The sequence below is a fragment of the Pollicipes pollicipes genome, unplaced genomic scaffold (genome assembly GCF_011947565.3).
Source record: "Pollicipes pollicipes isolate AB1234 unplaced genomic scaffold, Ppol_2.1 Scaffold_4219;HRSCAF=4965_pilon_pilon_pilon, whole genome shotgun sequence".
NCBI lineage: Eukaryota > Metazoa > Arthropoda > Thecostraca > Pollicipedomorpha > Pollicipedidae > Pollicipes > Pollicipes pollicipes.
In genome coordinates this window covers 25,777,569-25,794,344 of record NW_023596448.1, presented here as the reverse complement: position 1 = coordinate 25,794,344, position 16,776 = coordinate 25,777,569, and the positions used below count along the sequence as shown (strand labels likewise).

Here is a 16,776-nt window from a genome sequence, read left to right as displayed (position 1 = left end):
CTGTTTCACCTCTCGACGCCGTTGTGCACTCTTGTCCACTGTGCTCGAGCCGGCCCGCGGACTACCGTCGGCGCCTGGGTCTGTCGATGTCGGGTTCGATGATGCCGGCGATCAGTGACTCGGTGGTCACCAGCGGATATAGGAGATGGTCCACTACCGGCTGCGTGTGTTTCTGGCTTCCCGCACTTCCTCGCTACGCATGCCAATGGGCCGTGGCAATGACTCGATCACGTTCACTCGATCACGTTCACGCTGATGACTTGACCACGTTCACGCCATGAACCAGCGCTCTGTGAATTGACTATGGTATAAAGTGCCATTAGCGTACCGACATGTACAACTAAGCCGTCTTCGTGGCGTGTTGTGCGTACTTCTGAATGTCGAGAGAATATAGCCAGAGCAGACAGTATGTCGGCCACTCTTACAAAAAAACTATCTTTTTACACCCATCGCCTTCCTGAGTTTGCTGACATCTCGGAATATCCGACGTGCCAAGATGCCGTCGTTTTGTGGCGCTTTCCCCTGATCATGACTGGTCACGCAGCAAGCTCAATATTTCCCTCTATCTAAAACACCTGTCCATCAATATGCTTACGTCCGTTCACGACAGCGTTGCGACTTAAAGCAACCACATAGATCTTGGGCCGAGTATGTGTATCAATTCCTGTAATATTGTGACTCTATATAGTACTTAGGTGACATTTAACGTCAAAATGTGACAAAACATTCAGGCAATCCTTTTCATGCCAACACATTTTGGCCTTGAAACTTTTATTACTAATGAACGCACAGCAAATTTACTGTCTACTCATTGAAGAGAAGAGACGTCAAATGACAACAAAACTCCCAGCTTAATACGCATGCAAAACCAATACCAATATGTTAAGGCGAACAGTCTGAGTAATCCGTCGCTAGAAAAAGACGAGGGCAGACATCTTTCGACATAAATCGAAGGGAATTAAAGTGATTTCCGTTAAAAAAAATCATACACGTCATTGTCCCTTAGTAAGTTGCCCTTTCAATCAATTTCCGGTCAGGAGCCCTGCTCGCAGAATAGAAAAATTTAAGCTTAAAGAGGACATCAGATGCTAGCCAGCATTAACAGCGCCTTTTTTCTTACCAGCACACACGTGATCAAATGGCATCTATTTCCCACACTTTAATTGAACAAGTTATAGTTGTTCACAGAAGATTAAATCACAAGATTTGTACACATCAACACCATATTATTCTACAGGGTAAATCACTATGCGGATTTTCATGATATTCGCGTGCGGAAAGAAAGTTTTTACCAATGTAAGTCAACATTATGCATATAGAAAAGATAGTATTAATAGCCTTATTTCTCGTAAAAATAAGGAGAAATAATGGTTATGAATATACACACACACACACACACACACACACACATATATATATATATATATATATATATATATATATATGTATGTATATATATATATATATATATATATATATATATATATATATATATATATGTATGTATTCTCAGTTAAATGTATGTCTTCATTCTTCGTTTTGCTCCATGGGGAATATGGCTATTACTACCGTTTTAATCGAGATGGAGCGCGTTCCAAGGAGTTTTGGTTCTGACACGTTCTACCAGCAATAAGATGATTATTTTAGACAGCTGATTTCCATGCATTCACGGATTGATCCCGTTGGTGTTAATGGTATTCCTGCTGATGTTGACGCTGATGTTCTTGTTGATGATGATGATGTTCCCACTACTATCGTTTTTATTGGTGTTATCTATCCAGTCGATGTTGTTGTGCGCCTTCCTGAAAAAGGCCCTGTATAATTCTTCTAGCAGCTTATGCCTCCAACATGTTTTGCACTTTTGGACACGAGCGGTCACTTGCAGCGGCATTTGAAGATGCTTCATGGAACGTCAAGATTTTGATGATACCTTTTTCTTGACATCAGCATCGTCATCAGCATCATTAACGAACTGTTTATGCTGGTATCCGGGATGTTTACCCAGCTCCTCCGACCGAGGCTCGATCAACACACCAGGGTCCACAGCAATGGTGACATCTTGCGGCAGCGGGGAGGATATAGAGGGCGGCACCAGCGTGAGCAGCGAGAGCGGAAGGACTGTCTGGGCCGTTTTGAAATAATGTGGAATTAGCACAATGATTCCGCGAAATGATGGTTACTTTGAGCTACTGCATGACGCTTAAACGCGCGAGCTTAACCAATTTTTCAGCAGATCATTTAATGCAGCAGTTTTGAGGAGGCAAAGAGGACCCCGGAAACTTCATGGCGTTACAACACCAGTCACTATACACCCTTTATGAACCGTCGAGCATTTTCATGCTAGGCGTATAATCCCATGGTGGCTTAAATATTCCTTATATTACCTCCTGGTATGCTGGACATCATTTATCTTTAGCGCAGGAGTCCAGAATATCGGAAACCAGTGTTGTGAAGTATGCATAGTTTACATCAAGTGATGTCTTCGCCTGGATTCAACAACAGTGATTGGCGTTAAAAGGTAAGCTACATTGGTCAGCATATTAGCTGAAACGTATTGCAATCCGTATAGCTTTGGGGCTCTCATATTCAGTCCGGAGTAGTCCATGACTAAACATGTCCTAATTCTATGAATTTCCCTCTTCGTCAACAGATGTCCGTAGCGTAACTCTTGGTCAAATTATTGTCAATGCTGTGTGCAAACCGGCGTATGGGTGTCCGAACAGGCATGGAGTTGACCCATCTCCATACAAAACACAGTGCTCGAATATTTTGCGCATGCTTGTTCGGGAAACATGCATAGTATAAGCCTGCGTCAAAAATTTTGTGAAAGCTGGTGATAAATAGCAGAAGGTTTTCTCATCCCAGTTAAGAGTTGTGTTAAGCTATGAAGTGTTATGGCTGTCACTGTGTACGATGCACGTACAATGAATTACTGCTTCGACTGTTCCATTATGGTGGTCACAAGGATATTTGCGTGATCAGGGCACGCAGAATGGGTTGCATTAGTTTGCAATAGCATACATGTGCTGAGACCAAAAATGCATGCAGAGTCTGTAAGACAGCATCACGGCAAGTATTTTTAATACCATCGATGTCCAAGGTCGAGAGAGCTTGACTTAACCAATGAGATATACGTATTTGGAGCGGCCTGACCCACGTCGCCACCAGCGTTATGTCTTCTACAGGTTATGATATCTTCAGCCACTGGTCGTGTCTTCCTATAGTTTGCAGAAGGAATCAACCTGCCTTTAGGAGTCGCATCGCGAATGTTTTTCATAGCCTGATGCTGGTGAGCTGACTTTATGCTCTTTAAGTTAAACATTCACAATTTATGTTTGAACGTGGACCAATGTCTAAAATGACGTCTCAAGTTTAGTGTGAGCTGCAGTAATATTATGTCGTAAAGAGTTACTTACCTTTGGGATTTGATTCGCACTGAGATGGCAGAGTGGTAGTGAAGGCCGAAAAAAGTAAGTGAGGCGAAAGAAACAGCTCATTTGATCCAGTATGACGAGGAGGATAAAACAAAAGAAGATACAATCAACAAGCCTCGAAGGGTACAGCAGCGGGTACTCAGTTGTGCTGTGGATCGCTGGTGTTGAGTGTGGTGAAAAGAATCGCTTGTTTGGCCAAGTATTTTCAGCACGATGATGAAGCAGGTAATGCAATTTATTAGTTTTGAACGATGCAGGAGAGGGTACGCAGCTGGCCGTGAATGGCTGATGGCATGACGTCAGTACTGCTGACGACAAGGCTGCGTCATAAAGTTGACGGTGGACCAGTCGTGCTCCTGGTCTCTGCAGTGAGTCACGTGGAAGTGGGCAGGAGCGTGGAGTATTAACGTGGAAATAAACCATAAACGTGGTTATCAATAAACCATAAATTAACCATGACCACAAATTAACCATAAACCATAAAAATTCACCATAAAAACGTGGAATATTCCTCGCGGGGTGACAATTTCGCCGGGCCAGCTTCGCAGCACCTTGACGTGACCTAAGTGTTCCCTGACGCAAGCAAGTAATGACGTATTGGGCAGCATACTTACTTAATAGAAAAATCGTGTTGCCTGCAGCAGCCTTTTCCACAAGTGTACCAGCAGTTACAAGTGAGCCTATTGCATCGTATCTTATGCTTGCTTCAATATATTCAAATGTTGAAAATTCTCACAAAAGCAGCCCTTATTTCTACACAAGCTTTTCAAACGCAGTGCCCACGCATTCAAAATACTAAGACTACGCAAGGACCGATAGGGTGCTTGGGTACAATGGCAAACTTTAGTTTTACAGTGTTTTTCTGGACTAAAAAACATTTTCAGATTCGAAGGAAATCGTCAGCAGCTTTACCGGCCTGTCGATATCTTGGGTATATTTGTGGTCTCCAGGGCCACAGTTTGAGACCTCAGCACCGCCCCTCCAAGATTTACGACACCTGTTTGTTCTTCTAGCTGTCCGTTTAGCTGTTAGAACACTACTTAACATCTAAGGGAACTGTTGGAATCCAAAGGGGCGACCATTTTGAGGGCTTAGACGTTCCTCCGTTCTAGCAAGCATTTTGTCACTGCCATGACATTTCTCGTGCGTCGGAAGCACCCTGTGGGTGTCACGAGAGTGTATCCCTTCAGGTTGTCAGGCATCAAGACTCTTTAGATCGCCCTTCCAGCAATCGCGTTGCATTTTTAGGACGGAAAAGCACATGCTTTGGTTCTTCAGCATCGTTTTTCCGTGCTTTGGTGCATTGTTGCATTGGTTAGGATGTTCTTCTTGCCCTCTGGACGTATCTTCAAGCTGGACATATACCACAGGGGAGCTCCGATGATTTACATGGTTGCGTTCCAGTTTGGGGATCGGAGTGCCTTTTCGTTCTTCGAGATACCCTTCTAACCTTTGGAACTTATTCCCAGACCATATTGTTGCGCTTTCAGTGCTTTTGTTCTTCGCGTTACTTCATCCCTTGAGGTTTGGGGCATCTTTGGGTCTGCATTACCGTTCACTTAGATGAAGCGCGCTGACCGGAAAAGACTACCGAACGACTTCAATAAGGGCACAGCACATAATCCTGCCAACATCACAAGAGCGTTGCACCTAACGGCGCAACCGATGTCTCACAACACGAGCACAAGCGAAAAAGTGACGTTGGGTTTGAAGATTTATTATTGTGAGACTGAAAAATACATGCAATACCTGATTGCCAACTATTGTCTAGGGAATGCGCAATATTGGAAAGTAGTGGCCGTCTCTAATGAGCTTTGCCTTACCCCGTTCGTGCACTTGCATTGTTCTCTCCAAACGATTGCCAGCTTAAAAACGGTACAACGCACGTATCACTTCATTTCATGATTTGTTGCCATTGGAGCTTTACGATGCACTGAGCTGCTGAGACTATATAGCGTTGAACACTTCTCAACCTTGCGGGAAGGGCGAATACCGCGGCGAACCAGACCCGGACATCCGCATTTCTTGACTGTTTTTACTGAAAAAACATTCGTTCACGACTCTCATGTATTGGTACAAAAATATAACATCGTGAAGAGCGTTGACGAAGGGTGACAGACTTGACATGAACTCAATGCACCTGGTATTCAGCAACACCGGCGACAATTCAGGCGTCTCTCACTCAAAGGCACGCCTGAAATTTTCGCCAACGGGTGGTAGCTGGAGCGTTTAGTCGGACTTCTCGACGGCGGCGTCCTTGAGGACCAGGCCGGAGTAGCCGTGAGCCAGACCGGCGTATCCGGCGGCGTAGCCGTGAGCCAGACCGCTGTAGCCGATGGCGGCGGGGGCGGCGGCAGCGTAGCCGTGAGCCAGACCGCTGTAGCCGATGGCGGCGGGGGCGGCGGCGGCGTAGCCGTGAGCCACACCGGCATAGCCGATGGCGGCGGGGGCGGCGGCCACGTGGGAGGTGCGCACGGCGGTGACGGCGTGGCGGACGACGGGCTGCACGACGGGCTGCACCACCTCGGTGGTCTCGACGACCGGGGTCACGGCGTACGGGGCCGGCACGGGCACCGGGCGGCGCACGGCCACGGGGCGCGCCACGGGCACGGGCACGTCCACCTTCTTGTACGTGATCTCAGGCTCCACGCGGGTGATGTGCGGCGTGATGCGGGTGACGGGACGGCCGGCGGCGGAGATGGCAGTCTTCTTGACCAGCGCCGGCAGACCAGGCGACAGGCCGTTGGTGGGCAGGGGGGCCGGCACGGCGGCGTTCACGTTGCTGTAGGCGACGGCGGCCGGGGCAGCAGCGTAGCCGTGGGCCAGGCCGATAGCCGGAGCGGCGGCGTAGCCGTGAGCCAGGCCGGCGTAGCCGAGGCCGGAGTAGCCGAGCGCGGCGTAGTTGCCGGGCGCGGCACTGGCAATCGCCACCAGGGCGCTGAGAACAACCTGCGACAGGAGACGGGCGGACAGCGTTAGCGGGCGGACAGTGCAGCCGTCTGCTGGACAACCAGGGCTGGCTGGGCGTGTCGCCGACTTCTGCAAAACACTGCCCGCGTCTGTGTTCACCTTGCTGCGAGAAACGCAGCGGAATTATCGGAGATGGACGTTTACCGTGATTGTGGCAAAATTGATCAGGCTCGATTTAGCGGTATATAGCTGTTTTTAGCTCACGATCTGGAGGCATCGAATAAAAAGGCAGGCTTTTTGGTGTTTTTTGTGTTAAGGGCTTTTGTCCCCTGCACAGGCCTCAGCTTCCACCACAACTCACCAGGGGGTTCATGACTGGAGAGGAGGTTGAGTGAGATGTGCCTACCGGAACCGGCCGGCCCGTTTTATACTGACGGCCATTGTGCGACCCTGGGACGGGCGGACGAACCAATGAGGGCGCGGCGCCGCGGCACACTGCGTTATTTCGAGTTCAGAAGTGGCCGAAACCTTTAGCTCGGTAGCCAACCATCACATAAGCGTCGTCTTAAGTTCATATGAAACCAAAAATGTGCTTGTCTTGTTCTTTGGCAATGTTAGTGCCATAGCACATGATCGCATCATGAGCGCCAAAACTAAGCTCAACATACATTAGTTTCGCTGCTTTTTAAACTTTGATGTGTCATTGACGCCCATAGTCTCACATGACGGAAATCAACGCGTTACAGAAATAAGCACCAAACTGGATAATACATCATATCAAGATTGCAGCAAACATATTAACGCGTGCGTCTCATTATTTTATGACTTTTCGTGAAATAATGTCGTCTGCTATGTTTGTCACGCCCGATTTAACAAGCGGGATCTGTTTGGTCTGGGTCGTAGTAATCAGTTCAACTTCAAAAACAAACCACGTGCAATTAAACCAAAACAAGCAAAAACGTGTGTCAGCATCAGCTATCCAATTCCAAGCAATGCATGTTAAACTTCAAACGGCTCGACAAGGTTAGCTCGTACGCACGACCACGGCACTGCATTTCGCTCATCTTAGTCCGCCGTGCTGTTTCACCTCTCGACGCCGTTGTGCACTCTTGTCCACTGTGCTCGAGCCGGCCCGCGGGCTACCGTCGGCGCCTGGGTCTGTCGATGTCGGGTTCGATGATGCTGGCGATCAGCGGATCTGTGGTCAACAGCGGATATAGTGGTCCACTACTGGTTGCGTGTGTTTCTGGCTTCCCGCATTTCCTCGCTACGCATGCCAATAGGCCGTGGCAATGACTCGATCACGTCCACTCGATCACGTTTACTCTGATGACTCGACCACGTTCACGCCATGAACCAGCGCTCTGTGAATTGACTATGGTATATAGTGCCAATAGCGTACCGACATGTACAACTAGGCCGTCTTCGCGGCGCATTGTGTGTACTTCTGAATGTCGGGAGAATATAGCCAGAGCAGACAGGATGTCGGCCACTCTTACAAAAAAACTATCTTTTTACACCCATCACCTTCCTGAGTTTGCTGACATTTCGAAATATCCGACGTGCCGAGATGCCGTCGTTTTGTGGCGCTTTCCCCTGATCATGACTGGTCACGCAGCAAGCTCAATATTTCCCTCTATCTAAAACACCTGTCCATAAATATGCTTACGTCCGTTCACGACAGCGTTGCGACCACATAGATCTTGGGCCGAGTATGTGTATCAATTCCTGTAATATTGTGACTCTATATAGTACTTAGGTCACATTTAACGTCAAAATGTGACAAAACATTCAGGCAATCCTTTTCATGTCAACACATTTTGGCCTTGAATCTTTTATTACTAATGAACGCACGGCAGATTTACTGTCTACTCATTGAAGAAAAGAGGCGTCAAGTGACAACAAAACTCCCAGCTTAATACGCATGCAAAACCAATACCAATATGTTAAAGCGAACAGTCTGAGTAATCCGTCGCTAGAAAACGACGAGGGCAGACATCTTTCGACATAAATGGAGGGGAATTAAAGTGATTTCCGTTAAAAAGATCATATACGTCATTGTCGTTTAGTAAGTTGCCCTTTCAATCAATTTCCGGTCAGGAGCCCTGCTCGCAGAATAGAAAAATTTAAGCTTAAAGAGGACATCAGATGCTAGCCAGCATCAACAGCGCCTTTTTCTTCCCAGCACACACGTGATCAAATGGCATCTATTTCCCACACTTAAATTGAACAAGTTATAGTTGTTCACAGAAGATTAAATCACAAGATTTGTACATATCAACACTACATTATTCTACAGGGTAAATCACTGTCCGGATTTTCATGATATTCGCGTGCGGAAAGAAAGTTTTTACCAATGTAAGTCAACATTATGCATATAGAAAAGATAGTATTAATAGCCTTATTTCTCGTAAAAATGAGGAGAAATAATGGTAATAAATATACACACACACACACACACACACACACATATATATATATATATATATATATATATATATATATATATATATATATGTATGTATTCTCAGTTAAAGGTATGTCTTCATTCTCCGTTTTGCTCTACGGCGAATATGGCTATTACTACCGTTTTATTCGAGATAGAGCGCGTTCCAAGCAGTTTTGGTTCTGACACGCTCTACCAGCAATAAGATGAGAATTTCTGACAGCTGATTTCCATGCATTCACGGATTGATCTCGTTGGTGTTAATGGTATTCCTGCTGATGTTGACGCTGATGTTCTTGTTGATGATGATGATGTTCCCACTTCTATCGTTTTTATTGGTGTTGGCTATCCAGTCGATGTTGTTGTGTGCCTTCCTGAAAAAGGCCCTGTATAATTTTTCTAGCAGCTTATGCCTCCAACATGTTTTGTACTTTTGGACACGAGCGGTCACTTGCAGCGGCATTTGAAGATGTTTCATGGAACGTCAGGATTCTGATGATACCTTTTTTTGACATCAGCATCGTCATCAGCATCAATGACGAACTGTTTATGCTGGTATCCGGGATGTTTACCCGGCTCCTCCGACCGAGGCTCGATCAACGCATCGGGGTCCACAGCAATGGTGACATCTTGCGGCAGCGGGGAGGATATAGAGGGCGGCACCAGCGTGAGCAGCGAGAGTTCAAGGACTGTCTGGGCCGTCTGGAAATAATGTGGATTTAGCACAGTGATTCCGTGAAATAATGCTTACTTTGAGCTACTGCATGACGCTTAAACGCGCGAGCTTCCAATTTTTCAGCAGATCATTTAATGCAGCAGTTTTGAGGAGGCAAAGAGGACCCCGGAAACTTCATAACGTTACAACACCAGTCACTATACACCCTTTATGAACCGTCGAGCATTTTCATGCTAGGCGTATAATCCCATGGTGGCTTAAATATTCTTTATATTACCTCCTGGTATGCTGGACATCATTTATCTTTAGCGCAGGAGTCCAGAATATCGGAAACCAGTGTTGTGAAGTATGCATAGTTTACATCAAGTGATGTCTTCGCCTGGATTCAACAACAGTGATTGGCGTTAAGAAGTAAGCTATATTGGTCAACATATCGGTTGAAACTTATTGCAATCCGTATAGCTTTGGGGCTCTCGTATTCAGTCCGGAGTAGTCCATGACTAAACATGTCCTAATTCTATGAATCTCCCCCTTCGTCAACAGATGTCCGTAGAGTAACTCTTGGTCACATTATTGTCAATGCTGTGTGCAAACCGGCGTATGGGTGTCCGAACAGGCATGGAGTTGACCCATCTCTATACAAAACACAGTGCTCGAATATTTTGCGCATGCTTGTTCGGGAAACATGCATAGTATAAGCCTGCGTCAAAAATTTTGTGAAAGCTGGTGATAAATAGCAGAAGGTTTTCTCATCCCAGATAAGAGTTGTGTTAAGCTATGAAGTGTTATGGCTGTCACTGTGTACGATGCACGTACAATGAATTACTGCTTCGACTGTTCCATTATGGTGGTCACAAGGATATTTGCGTGATCAGGGCACGCAGAATGGGTTGCATTAGTTTGCAATAGCATACATGTGCTGAGACCAAAAATGCATGCAGAGTCTGTAAGACAGCATCACGGCAAGTATTTTTAATACCATCGATGTCCAAGGTCGAGAGAGCTTGACTTAACCAATGAGATATACGTATTTGGAGCGGCATGACCCACGTCGCCACCAGCGTTATGTCTTCTACAGGTTAGGATATCTTCAGCCACTGGTCGTGTCTTCCTATAGTTTTCAGACGGAAGAAACCTGCCTTTAGGAGTCATATCGCGAATGTTTTTCATAGCCTGATGCTGGTGATCTGACTTTATGCTCTTTAAGTTAAACATTCACAATTTATGTTTGAACGTGGACCAATGTCTAAAATGACGTTTCAAGTTTAGTGTGAGCTGCAGTCATATCATGTCGTAAAGAGTTACTTACCTTTGGGATTTGATTTGAACTGAGATGGCAGAGTGGTAGTGAAGGCCGAAAAAAGTAAGTGAGGCGAAAGAAACAGCTCATTTGATCCAGTATGACGAAGAGGATAAAATAAAAGAAGATACAATCAACAAGCCTCGAAGGGTACAGCAGCGGGTGTTCAGTTGTGCTGTGGATCGCTGGTGTTGAGTGCGGTGAAAGGAATTGCTTGTTTGGTCCAGTATTTTCAACACGATGATGAAACAGGTAATGCAGTTTATTAGTTTTGACTTGAGCGACGCAGGAGAGGGTACGCAGCTGGCTGTGAATGGCTGGTGGTGTGACGTCAGTACTGCTGACGACAAGGCTGCGTCATAAAAGTTGACGATGGACCAGTCGTGCTCCTGGTCTCTGCAGTGAGTCACGTGGAGGTGGGCAGGAGCGTGGAGTATTAACGTGGAAATTAACCATAAACGTGGTTATCAATAAACCATAAATTAACCATGACCATAAATTAACCATAAACCATAAAAATTCACCATAAAAACGTGGAATATTCCTCGCGGGGTGACAATTTCGCCGGGCCAGCTTCGCAGCACCTTGACGTGACCTAAGTGTTCCCTGACGCAAGCAAGTAATGATGTATTGGGCAGCATACTTAATAGAAAAATCATGTTGCCTGCAGCAGCCTTTTCCACTTATAAGTATACCAGCAGTTACAAGTGAGCCTATTACATCATATCTTTTGCTTGTTTCAATATCTCCAAATGTTGAAAATTATCACAAAAGCAACCCCTATTTCACACAAGCTTTTCAAACGCAGTGCCCACGCATTCAAAATACTAAGACTACACAAGGACCGATAGGGTGCTTGGGCACAATGGTAAACTTTAGTTTTACAGTGTTTTTCTGGACTGAAAACCATTTTACGATTCGAAGGAAATCGTTAGCAGCTTTACCGGTCTGTTGATATCTTGGGTATATTTGTGGTCTCCAGGGCCACAGTTCGAGGCCTCAGCACCGCCCCTCCAAGATTTACGACACCTGTTTGTTCTTCTAGCTGTCCGTTTAACTGTTAGAACACTACTTAACATCTAAGGGAACTGTTGGAATCCAAAGGGGCGACCATTTTGAGGGCTTAGACGCTCCTCCGTTCTAGCAAGCATTTTGTCACTGCCATGACATTTCTCGTGCGTCGGAAGCACCCTGTGGGTGTCACGAGAGTGTATCCCTTCAGGTTGTCAGGCATCAAGACTCTTTAGATCGCCCTTCCAGCAATCGCGTTGCATTTTTAGGACGGAAAAGCACATGCTTTGGTTCTTCAGCATCGTTTTTCCGTGCTTTGGTGCATTGTTGCATTGGTTAGGATGTTCTTCTTGCCCTCTGGACGTATCTTCAAGCTGGACATATACCACAGGGGAGCTCCGATGATTTACATGGTTGCGTTCCAGTTTGGGGATCGGAGTGCCTTTTCGTTCTTCGAGATACCCTTCTAAACTTTGGAACTTCTTCCCAGACCATATTGTTGCCCTTGCAGTGCTTTTGTTTTTCGCGTTACTTCATCCCTTGAGGTTTGGGGCATCTTTGGGTCTGCATTACCGTTCACTTAGATGAAGCGCGCTGACCGGAAAAGACTACCGAACGACTTCAAGTAAGGGCTATAGACACAGCACATACTCCTGCCAACATCACAAGAGCGTAGCACCTAACGGCGCAACCGATGTCCCACAACACGAGCACAAGTGAAAAAGTGACGTTGGGTTTGAAGATTTCTTATTGTGAGACTGAAAATTACATGCAGTACCTGATTGCCAACTATTGTCTAGGGAATGCGCAACATTGGAAAGTAGTGCCCGTCTCTGATGAGCTTTGCCTTACCCAGTTCGTGCACGTGCATTGTTCTCTCCAAAGGATTGCCAGCTTAAACACGGTACAACGCACGCATCACCTCATTTCATGGTTTGTAGCCATTGGAGCTTTACGATGCACTGAGCTGCTGGGACCATATGGCGTTGAATACCTCTTAACCTGGCGGGAAGGGCGAATACCGCGGCGAACCAAACCCGGACATCCGCATTTCTTGACTGTATTCACTGAAAAAACATTCGTTCACGACTCTTATGTATTGGTACAAAAATATAACATCGTGAAGAGCGTTGACGAAGGGTGACAGACTTGACATGAACTCAATGCACCTGGTATTCAGCAACACCGGCGACAATTCAGGCGTCTCTCACTCAAAGGCACGCCTGAAATTTTCGCCAACGGGTGGTAGCTGGAGCGTTTAGTCGGACTTCTCGACGGCGGCGTCCTTGAGGACCAGGCCGGAGTAGCCGTGAGCCAGACCGGCGTATCCGGCGGCGTAGCCGTGAGCCAGACCGCTGTAGCCGATGGCGGCGGGGGCGGCGGCGGCGTAGCCGTGAGCCAGACCGCTGTAGCCGATGGCGGCGGGGGCGGCGGCGGCGTAGCCGTGAGCCACACCGGCATAGCCGATGGCGGCGGGGGCGGCGGCCACGTGGGCGGTGCGCACGGCGGTGACGGCGTGGCGGACGACGGGCTGCACGACGGGCTGCACCACCTCGGTGGTCTCGACGACCGGGGTCACGGCGTACGGGGCCGGCACGGGCACCGGGCGGCGCACGGCCACGGGGCGCGCCACGGGCACGGGCACGTCCACCTTCTTGTACGTGATCTCAGGCTCCACGCGGGTGATGTGCGGCGTGATGCGGGTGACGGGACGGCCGGCGGCGGAGATGGCAGTCTTCTTGACCAGCGCCGGCAGACCAGGCGACAGGCCGTTGGTGGGCAGGGGGGCCGGCACGGCGGCGTTCACGTTGCTGTAGGCGACGGCGGCCGGGGCAGCAGCGTAGCCGTGGGCCAGGCCGATAGCCGGAGCGGCGGCGTAGCCGTGAGCCAGGCCGGCGTAGCCGAGGCCGGAGTAGCCGAGCGCGGCGTAGTTGCCGGGCGCGGCACTGGCAATCGCCACCAGGGCGCTGAGAACAACCTGCGACAGGAGACGGGCGGACAGCGTTAGCGGGTGGACAGTGCAGCCATCTGCTGGACAACCGCTGCTGGCAGGGTGTATCGCCGACGTCTGTAAAACACTGGCCGCGCCTGTGTTCACCTTGTTGCGAAAAACGCAGCGGAGTTATCGGAGATGGACGTTTACCGTGATTGTGGCAAACTTCATCAGGCTTGATTTAGCGGTATATAGCTGTTTTTAATTTACGATCTGGAGGCATCGAATAAAAAGGCAGGCTTTCTGGTGTTTTACGTGTTAAGGACTTTTGGCTCCTGCACGGGCCCCAGCTTTCGCCACAACTCACCAGGGGGTTCATGATTGGAGAGGAGGTTGAGTGAGATGTGCCTACCGGAGCCGGCCGGCCCGTTTTATACTGACGGCCATACTGCGACCCTGGTGGCGGGGGGACGAACCAATGAGAGCGCGGCGCTGCCGCCAGACCACACCCAGTGCGGGACTGAGCGAGGCGGAGGACCCCCGGCGTAAGACTCCAGTCCCCACCGCCAGCTGCCCGGCTGTCCGATATTTCCAGCCACTTGGCAGGGCAGTTGGCAGCTGCTGGGAGCCGCTCGCTGAGATCCTAAAAGCAGTAGAGGGTGCTGATGCTGTGCTGGCATAACTAAACGCGCGCGACCAATGATCTCACTGAGCGCAGAAGATAATTGCCGCGAAACATCTGCGTAGATAATGTAAATTGTCGGTCGATATGTGAAAGGTTTCTCACTTCATGTGGTTTTCGTTCGCCTAACGTGCGCTAGCTTCGGCGGCTTTACCGTATTCGCAACAGGACACGCCGCGCCGAAAGAGCCTCATACCAGCTGAGTGCCGATTGTAGGTATCTTTGCGGTGTCGACCTTTGAGAATGTGATAGTTGCTCAACAGCAAGTTAATGACAATATCATGGCAGATGCGTCAAACTGAGCTACTTGTATTTCATTACGTCTGCTGGAAAAGTTCTCTTTTTTAATTCGGCAAAACGGAAGGCCTTGCTCCCACACCTACATATACTCCCTCCCATTTCATCAAACGCATCTCGTTTTCTGGCGATTATTCTAAGCTGCATTTGCAACCGTTGCAGCGTTGAAACCGTTTAGGCTCTCCGAAGTAACTCAATGCAGCATTGTCAAAATCGCGACTCCGACTAGTGATTTAGAAAAAATGAAAAGTGATTCGACGATCTTTCGAAGCATAAGACTTCGGGTTTCCCAGCGCCAGGCCAAAATGACAAAGCGGGTTTCATCACCGATGGCGTTTTTCCAGGTTTTTTTACGTTCATACATGTTTTTATCGCTACAAATTACCTATGAGCCCTTACATGATCATGTGCTTACAATGGCCGAATAAGAAGTTCAGGCCATCACATTCCATGTCCTAGTTAACTTCACAGATCGCTCTCTGGTGTGAAAATTGGGTTTTCGTAATTCTCTTGTTTGCACATTTTGCATGTGGATTTCTGCTTGTTGGTAGATTTGTTTTTTCGTGAGCGCAAAACAAGCAAATTAAAGCAATCTCATGTCACATTGCGTCAAGTCACACGTGACACCAAAATGATAAGATCAAATACAACACTAAAGTTATCTTTTTAGTTTCCAAGTTTGTTTAGCGTTAATGCATGAAAATTGCTGGGTGTAGATTGACCATGAGTCATGAGTCGTTCATGAGTCAGTCATGTGTGGTGGGCATTATAGGCCCGTGCACGCCAGTTCAAACTTCAGGTCTTCCTAGGTTATGCCAACTTGATAAGAAATTTGATGGCTCCCTAGCTGGAAAATCACAAAACAAATTCTAAAAAATGACCAGTGACTTTATCACCCCGTGGAACAGCCTGCATACATACCCTCTGCAGGTTTTTTGTGATGGGTCTAAAAAATCTGGCCTTCTGTTGAATTCAATCTGACCTAGCACCATGGAGAGACATTTGGAATCCGGCAAGACGCTGTGGAGACCATTTTATTGAGCCTGACGCATGACGTCATTTGTGACATGTAGTTCAGTAGTCACGTGCCGATTTCGTATGATTTCAGGGCATCAGTCGATCTGGATAGTTGCATCTGGAATATTCATTGGCAGCGTTGAGCGTACCATCTCATTAAGTTTTAGGTGGCAAACTGGGATCCCTTTGAGGTCTGCAGCGTAGACACAGCTTTCGGTTTAGCAACTTTGATCGGCTGAACCCTGCAGCCTTTTGCCAAGTGATGGGTTGAACATGTCGGCTTTTAGTAAACCAGCAAATTTAGGAGATTTTAAGCGCATGTCTTGAGAAGTTTTATCTAGTCATTGGCAAATTCCACAAAGATTGTCACGTACGATCTCATTTCATAATCGAGTATGATAGGCATGTGCGGAGAAACTTCAAGGACGTTGGGAAGGATGATGACGCGATGTTTCTGAACGTTAACATGAAGCCTACGGGCCTGTGGGGAAAGGAATCGATTCCCTGACAAACCACCCCCTCTCCCATCCGATTCCGATCGTTTTGAAAAAAACTCCTTTTCATGTTGTGACAGAAAAATGACTGGCAGACATGGTAGGCACTATGTAGAGGATAGATAAAACAGTCAAATCACGATGGTCAAATTGGGGTCTTTTTATGCCCCTGGATGTTAACAAAAAAAGCTTTGCAGTCAATATAACTTGACTATTATTTCAGCAGTTCCATTTTGTCATTAAGGGATCGTTTACGGTGCTTGGCTGGAGTTTTTATGTACGTATCATTCAAGTGTAGCTAGCAGGCTGCAAACAGCTATTTCTTGCCCACGTTGTGTGCTAAGTTGACTCCTGTTTTAATCCTAGACATGCACAATAATGTCTCAGTTAATATAAATGAAATGCTTTTGAATGACGGAGTATGCCATAGGCCCCCTGGACACATTGTCATTGACATAAATCAACTGGTGATGAAGTAACAATAAGAAAAAAACAGCTGGCAAAGGCCCATCAAAGGCAGCCTCTCCACAAAAAAGAAATGCAGATGCATACTAGACTCGCAACATAGAATAACAC

At 47.4% G+C, this 16,776-nt stretch overlaps 2 protein-coding genes across 2 annotated transcripts; both read right to left on the bottom strand.

Moving 5' to 3' along the window:
* Positions 1 to 5,560: 5,560 nt before the first annotated feature.
* LOC119095881 (cuticle protein 64-like) lies at positions 5,561 to 6,736 on the bottom strand. The gene is made up of 2 exons (XM_037218741.1): positions 6,706 to 6,736; positions 5,561 to 6,383 (listed from the first exon to the last, which is right to left on the bottom strand). The coding sequence occupies exons 1-2, from the start codon at positions 6,715 to 6,717 to the stop codon at positions 5,664 to 5,666; spliced, it is 732 nt and encodes a 243-aa protein (XP_037074636.1). The 5' UTR covers positions 6,718 to 6,736; the 3' UTR covers positions 5,561 to 5,663.
* A 6,299-nt stretch (positions 6,737 to 13,035) lies between these two features.
* LOC119095066 (cuticle protein 64) lies at positions 13,036 to 14,153 on the bottom strand. Its single transcript, XM_037217962.1, has 2 exons — positions 14,078 to 14,153; positions 13,036 to 13,755 (listed from the first exon to the last, which is right to left on the bottom strand). The coding sequence occupies exons 1-2, from the start codon at positions 14,087 to 14,089 to the stop codon at positions 13,036 to 13,038; spliced, it is 732 nt and encodes a 243-aa protein (XP_037073857.1). The 5' UTR covers positions 14,090 to 14,153.
* Between the last annotated feature and the right edge of the window lie 2,623 nt (positions 14,154 to 16,776).